The sequence below is a fragment of the Haematobia irritans genome, chromosome 3 (assembly GCF_050003625.1).
Source record: "Haematobia irritans isolate KBUSLIRL chromosome 3, ASM5000362v1, whole genome shotgun sequence".
Lineage (NCBI taxonomy): Eukaryota > Metazoa > Arthropoda > Insecta > Diptera > Muscidae > Haematobia > Haematobia irritans.
The window spans coordinates 33330875-33338680 of NC_134399.1; the positions used below are offsets into that span (position 1 = coordinate 33330875).

Below are 7806 nucleotides of genomic sequence, written 5' to 3' on the forward strand. Positions count from 1 at the left end.
ACTAGGGGTGATTTTCAGAAATCCCGGGATTCGAGATTTCAAGATATAGAAATTTTCGGGATTCTTTAAATATTTTATGTAATAGCAATCTACAGCGCCAAAAAATTGTTGTACATTAAAATAATTTAGTTTAATTCAATTTTATTAACAAAAAAAAGCAAAGCAACACAAAAATTAATTAAAAACCAATTACAAATGCTATCATACTTAACGAACACTTATGGCGATTTCGATTGGTAAAAAAAGGTGCAACATTCTCGAAATTGTTTGCAAAATATGAAGGGCACTGTTATAGCTTTTGGGTCCTGTATCCCTCACAATATTATGAATTATCAATAATTTTGGAATGACACAATCATTTGAGTGAAAATATAATGACGAAAAAAGTAGTGTAACACCAAGGCAACATATCTTTTGCGAAACGAAAACGCCCTTAGTCAAACTGAACAATATGAAGAAACGAAAAACAAAAAATTATGACAAAATAAATTAAAACCCAATGTCATATCGCTATCTTACTCAACAAAACATTTTAAGGATTTTGATTAGATTAGGTATATTTTCGTAATCCTTAATCCTTTTATATTTCATCGTTTTAAGTAACTTCTAAAAAATTTCAAGGCATCCAATTTTTTTGAATTTTTGCTTTTTTTTGGAAACCTCATGTTTAATAAAATCTTACTCAAGGTGTAACATAAATGTCGATTATGAAATCTAAGGGCCGTTTGCACTGAATGAAGGCTACAATTTATTAATAGCTCATTCACATCTGGCCTGAAATCTACTAAAAGTAGATTTGAAATTCCTTTTTTATAAGGCAAATGACAGTTGAAATCTAGTTAACGTAGATTTTGGAAGTGTAATGTGTATGAGGTATAACAAATATGCTAAAAAGCTAACGAGTGACAGCTCTATCCTACATCAAACAAATTGATAACTCACCAGAGTAAAAAGCTTCGGTTGCAATGAAATCTCTATGACATTATGTTGGCAGAGACCTCTAGCGCTTCAGTTTTGCAAAGACAAAGTTGCCTCTTAATGCTAAATGCTCTTTGTTTGTAGTCATTCACCGCTGATTCTCTTTGATGTAAATAAACGCGATTACAGCTTAAATGATCATATTTTACAATTTATTTGTGGAAAATGAGTGAGCAAAAGAAAGTATTAAGAGGACATTATATATCAACGGCCGATGGTGACTTCTACGTTAAAGAAGATATTGACGACTACTTGGAATTCGAAATTCTATCGGACAATGAGGAAACCGGACCGGACAATGAGGAGGAAACGATTTTGCCCATGCAAGAGGAAGAAGAGTTTGGTAAGACGTCGATATATTCCTTTTTTGAAAAACAGGTTGTCTGATAAGTCCCCGGTCTAACAAAGAAAAACACATTTTTTTGTCTTGGCGGAACAACACATTTTTCTTCTTCATACGGGGCCATTTTGCCGCGATTTCGACCTTCAAACGCTCCAATAACGCCATATAATAGTCACTGTTGATGGTTTTTCCCTTCTCAAGATAATCGATAAAAATTATTCCATGCGCATCCCAAAAAACAGAGGCCATTACTTTGCTAGCGGACTTTTGAGTCTTTCCACACTTCGGAGACGGTTCACCGGTCGCTGTCCACTCAGCCGACTGTCGATTGGACTCAGGAGTGTAGTGATGGAGCCACGTTTCATCCATTGTCACATATCGACGGAAAAACTCGGGGTATATTACAAGTTAACAGCTGCAAACACCGCTCAGAATCATCAACACGTTGTTGTTTTTGCTCAAATGTGAGCTCGCGCGGCACCCATTTTGCACAGAGCTTCCGCTTTTCCAAATATTGATGAATGATATGACCAACACGTTCCTTTGATATCTCGATCAACTTCATTTTACGGTCATTCAAAATCATTTTGTGGATTTTTTTGATGTTGTCGTCGGTAACCACCTCTTTCGGGCGTCCACTGCGTTCACCGTCCTCCGTGCTCATTTCACCACGCTTTTGCATACCAATCAATTATTGTTGATTTCCCTGGGGCAGAGTCCGGAAACTCATTATCAAGCCTAGTTTTTGCTTCCACCGTATTTTTCCCTTCAGAAAACAGTATTTTATCAAAACACGAAATTCCTTTTTTCCATTTTTTACAATAACAAAAGTTGCTTCACAAAAGACGCTCTATCTAACAAACTAATTGACTTACAGGCGTCAAATTTTGACACGAATCATTTAAAGGTTGGTACTATATAAAAATAATATGCATTTAATACTGGTTACGCCATCTATGTGACAGACCGGGGACTTATCAGCCAACTTGTTATAACCAATTCTCCCTCTCGTTCTGTTAGCTTCTTTATGGTAATCGAAAGGTTGTTTTTTTTTTCAGATCGGATTCCACGCAGACTAAATCGTTTACAAGAAGATATGATCATAGAATTTATGAAACAACATCCCCAATTGGCTCGAAAGGGGGCATATAAAGGTGCAGCAAGATATAAAAATGTGAAACTTTGGCAGGGAATGACAAAAAAACTCAACCTTGTTGGACCACCAAGAAGACCTCCACGTGCTTGGATGAAGGTATTTCACTGCTACTTTTGTTATTTTGCTATTTTAATGGTAAATACTTTTATATATGTATATTCTTTTAGCATTGGGCGACCAAGAGAAAAAAAGTTCAAACGAAGGTGAATGCCATAAAAAAGGGTAGAGATATATTTTTATCGCCTAGAGATTCAACAATTGCACAGTTGAGTGGTATGTACGATGATATAGATAAAGAGAGCTATGAAAAATGTATCCAAACAACCCAAGAAGAAAATAGCCATTCACCACTTCCTAATAATTCAGCACAATCTTGCCAGCAAAATAATCCATCAGTACATCTTGTAAATGTATTGGAATCTGAAGAAATTCAAGATAATACATGTGAAGAACCTGCCACGTCAAATACAATTAAAAGAAAACTTATGAACCAGCCCATACAAAATGCTGTAAAAAAGTTTATAACTGATGAAACAAAGTGTCACGAAGATATTGCAACATCTTTAAATGGTTTACATAATAATTTAGAAGAAGGAGCAGCCGTATTAAAAACTTTAGAATCAAATACTCAAACTATCTTGGGAGCTTTACAAGAAATGTCGAGATGTTTTGTGAATCACACAGTTGCCACGAAGAAACAAACGCACGAAATGATTTACCAAGGAATTGAAAACGAAAGATACCATAGTGTAATGGAAAGACTGGCCTGTGAAAAACTAGCGTTGAAGAAAAAAGAATTAGAATTGAAAAGGCAACAAATGAATACTATGTAAATACGGTTATTTGTCTTTTAATTAAAAGAACATGCATTTCAAAGCATAATACTTTTTGAGAATAATTTTTTTGGACAGTTATCTTTTTTTTATAAGGTTGAGTACTTTTTAATTTTATGAAATTTTCATTATCGAATAAAATGTTTCTTTCGTTCATCAATTAAAGAAATTTTAAGTTTCCAAAATTATTGGTGTCTTATTCAAAATTCGAATTCTGACTAATACCTCATTCACATTATACTTCCAAAATCCACTTTACGCAGATTTCAAATGTCATTTGCCTTGTAAAAAAGGGATTTTAAATCTACTTTTAGTAGATTTTGGTCCTAATGTGTATGACCTATAAAATAGTAATAATGGAAATATATATTGGACGCACTGGTAAAATTGACTATCCCAGGAAAAAAATTGGAAGTACTTCTAAAGGCATAACTTTAAAAGCACTTTCAAAAATGTCCTCCCAAAGATGTAAGGATTAATAAAATAATACAAAATTAATTAAATTATTTCGAAAAAATGCTAAATCCAGTCTAAAAAATTTGCAAATTTTTTAAAATATTTGAGGTCAATCGTTTCAGACAAGCGTTAGAATGCATTAAAAATCATAGAAAATTCTATCAATTATTTATTTATCAAAATATCACAGAATTTTTTACTTCACATCCAGAAAAACTGAATTCGGATCATACCTCAAGAAGTGATGCATATTCAGTGCAATGGATATTGAAATGGTGGTCATCCGTCCTATGACAAGCCCATGTTAAATTCATCGCTTCTGTGTCAATTAAGCACCCCGTAAGTATGCACCCAAAAAGAACATTTCACTACTTTTTGGCGACGCTTTTTTGCTGGGATAATCATGGTACTCAGTCATTAGAGTCGCTATGACCGATCATTGGATCGGTCTTTGTGACTCTAATTCCTATTTGAAGTATGTGAAATTAAAAAAAAAAAAATCCATAGTAACATCCTTCCATATTCGTATTCTCTAGTAGATGTGGGAATCTTCCCACTTTATTTAAAAAATCGCCCCCGTCCTTTTTATATATGTCCTAAAAATGTTCATCTGAAAGCAAAGGAGAAAGACGCATTGATTGGACGCACACCATCATCCACCTCCTCCTGCTTTTGTCCACATCGATAAAGGGTTCTATAACCACACTCATAGAAAAAAGTCTGCAAATAACAGCAGTCGATGTTTTTGTACTACAGGGCCTAATGAACAACAAGTTACAAAATTTTTAGCTTATAAATTTTTCCCCAAAGCATATTTAAGAACCAAAAGTAATTTTTGGTATATTTTTGCACTGTAATATACTTACAAGCTCATAAATACGATCAGTAAACATTTTGTTTGCTGTTATGCCTGAATTCGATAAATATTTAGATTTTTAATCAATTACTATAGATGTTCATAAAATATTGTTTTAAATATGTTAGGATAGCTCCTAAGTTGATATTTTTATTTGTTTCAGCCAAAATAAAACATGATTTAGTGCAGTCAAGGAAATGTTTGCTATTTCAGCAAACAGTGAATGCTGTCCCTTTTTCAGAAGACTTTCTGCTGTTTTAGCAGACTTTTCTGCTGTCCCTACTAACAAATTTCTTTGTGTGCACATCATCTTCAATGTGGGGGGATAATATCCCAATTGGATTATTGTTCATTAGAGTCCTCTGTTGTTCGCATTATGCATCTCAAATGCGGCATCTTTGTCGTACTTGATTATATTCTGTGAATTATTTTCTACTTCAGCTCCCCCTATTAAGAAATTAGTTTTGTAAATGTCCGCTAGAGGTATAGGTATATAGAGTGGCAGATTTGTCGTATTTACACTACAGTTAATTGATACGTTTCTACCGACAGTTGGAGTCGACAATACCATTTTATTGAAAAGTTTTGTCAAATATTTCTTCTTTGTAGCAAATCTAAACAATAGATAGCAACGGTTCATATAATTTTTGGCAGCAAAAATATCCAATGTATTTTTTGGGGTAGGTTAGGTTAGATTAATGCGCTTTACAGACTATCAGTTATTCCGGATGGAATGTCGGTGTTTGTAAAGAATCTTACAGTGTGTCGGATCAATACGACTTATCGGCAACGACTAAATAATCGGTAAATGTGTTATCAATCCCATAAACATGCAGCAGTATCGATAATGCCTTCGGACTTAACTTATAATGTTCACAATAACAGGTTGGCTGGTAAGTCCCCGGTCTAACAAAGAAAAAGACATTTTTTTTGTCAAAATTCGTTTTTATTATTCAGTTCCCTTCAAGAGCGATACAACGATTATAACGACCTTCCAATTTTTTGATACCATTTTGGTAGTACTCCTTCGGTTTTGCCTCAAAATAGGCCTCAGTTTCGGCGATCATTGCATTCATTGCAGCCAAATTTTTTCCCTGCGAGCATCTCTGGGGGCCAGATCTGGAGAATACGGTGGGTGGGGAAGCAATTCGAAGCCCAATTCATGAATTTTTGCCATCGTTCTCAATGACTTGTGGCACGGTGCGTTGTCTTGGTGGAACAACACTATTTTCTTCTTCATATGGGGCCGTTTTGTCGCGATTTCGAACTTCAAACGCTCCAATAACGCCATATAATAGTCACTGTTGATGGTTTTTCCCTTCTCAAGATAATCGATAAAAGTTATTCCATGCGCATCCCAAAAAACAGAGGCCATTACTTTGCCAGCGGACTTTTGAGTCTTTCCATGCTTCGGAGACGGTTCACCGGTCGCTGTCCACTCAGCCGACTGTCGATTGGACTCAGGAGTGTAGTGATGGAGCCATGTTTCTTCCATTGTCACATATCGACGAAAAACTCGGGTGTATTACGAGTTAACAGCTTCAAACACCGCTCAGAATCATCAACAGTTGTTGGTTTTGGTCAAATGAGAGCTCGCGCGGCACCCATTTTGCACAGAGCTTCCGCATATCCAAATATTGATGAATGATATGACCAACACGTTCCTTTGATATCTTTAAGGCCTCTGCTATCTCGATCAACTTCATTTTACGGTCATTCAAATCATTTTGTGGATTTTGTTGATGTTTTCGTCGGTAACCGTGCTCATTTCACCACGCTTGCATTCTGCATACCAATCAATTATTGTTGATTTCCCTGGGGCAGAGTTCGGAAACTCATTATCAAGCCAAGTTTTTGCTTCAACGTTATTTTTTACCTTCAGAAAACAGTATTTTATCAAAACACGAAATTCATTTTTTTCTATTTTTTCACAATAACAAAAGTTGCTTCACAAAAGACGCTCTATCTCACAAACCAATTGACTTACAGACGTCAAATTTTGACACGAATCATTTGAAGGTTGGTACTATATAAAATAATATGCATTTAATACTAGCGACGCCATCTATGTGTCAGCCAACCTTTTATATGGGATATGTTCGACACGAGCACTGTCGTCCGGAATAACTGAAGTGGCAGCCCGATGTATCAGGCTCACTGCTCTTTACAGATTATCAGCAGAGAATGAAGCCGCCGAGTCGCGCCGCCGATTTTAGCCGTCGCCGACCCGTTTTTAGCAGTCGACGCCGCCGCCGAATATGTTGACTCATCTCGACTCAAATTTAGCCGCCAATTAATCTAAAATATTGATTTATATTAGAAAAATTTAATATTATTTGTTATAGTTTTTGCCAATATTTTGAACTTTCCACCTTCAATGAATTAGTATCAAGTTGCTATAATAGTTTTACAAAAATTTAGCTCAAAAAAATTGAATGAAATGTAAATTTGATTGTAGGATTGGTTGTACAACTAATCTCATTACAATTCGGAAAACTTCAAATTGATTTTATAATTGATAACTTTGCGCCGCCGAATAGATAATTTTTTATCGGCTTAGCCGTCAAGCCGCCGCCGCCGGAGGCAAATATTTAGTGTCAGCCGCCGCCGACAAAAATGGATCGGCTTCATTCTCTGATTATCAGTTATTCAGGACGACAGTGCTCGTGCCGAACATATCCCATATATTGTGCACATTATAAGTTAAGTCCAAAGGCATAATCGATACTACTGCATGTTTATGGGGTCGATAACACATTTACCGATTATTTAGTCATCGCCGACAAGTCGTATCGATCCGACACACTATAAGATTCTTTACAAACACCAACATTCCGTCCGGAATAACTGATAGTCTGTAAAGCGCATTAGACTATTCAGTTCATTGTGATACCATTTTGGTGAACTTCTCTCTTATCACTGAGTGCTGCCCGATTCCATATTAAGCTCAATGATAAGGGACCTCCTTTTTATAGCCGAGTCCGAACGGCGTTCCATATTGCAATGGAACCACTTAGAGAAGCTTTCAAAAACCCTCAGAAAATGTCACCAGCATTACTGAGGTGGGATAATCCACCACTGAAAAACTTTTTGGTGTTCGGTCGAAGCAGGAATCGAACCCACGACCTTGTGTATGCAAGGCGGGCGGTTGGGGTAACGAATATTTACGCTTGAAGCGACTACC

At 36.0% G+C, this 7806-nt stretch overlaps 1 protein-coding gene across 1 annotated transcript; it reads left to right on the forward strand.

Annotated features, from left to right (window-relative positions):
• The first annotated feature begins 1052 nt into the window (after window positions 1–1052).
• Window positions 1053–3359, forward strand: LOC142230021 (uncharacterized). The gene is made up of 3 exons (XM_075300631.1): window positions 1053–1321; window positions 2380–2573; window positions 2645–3359. Exons 1-3 carry the CDS (start codon window positions 1144–1146, stop codon window positions 3308–3310), a joined length of 1038 nt encoding a protein of 345 aa, XP_075156746.1. The 5' UTR covers window positions 1053–1143; the 3' UTR covers window positions 3311–3359.
• Window positions 3360–7806: the final 4447 nt, after the last annotated feature.

Bases quoted from the DNA above. Each gene is read 5' to 3' on its own strand.
- LOC142230021 (XM_075300631.1), top strand. From the start codon at position 1,144: ATGAGTGAGCAAAAGAAAGTATTAAGAGGACATTATATATCAACGGCC. The intron at 1,322-2,379 runs GTAAGACGTCGA...TTTTTTTTTCAG, and splicing joins GCAAGAGGAAGAAGAGTTTG to ATCGGATTCCACGCAGACTA. The intron at 2,574-2,644 runs GTATTTCACTGC...ATATTCTTTTAG, and splicing joins CTCCACGTGCTTGGATGAAG to CATTGGGCGACCAAGAGAAA.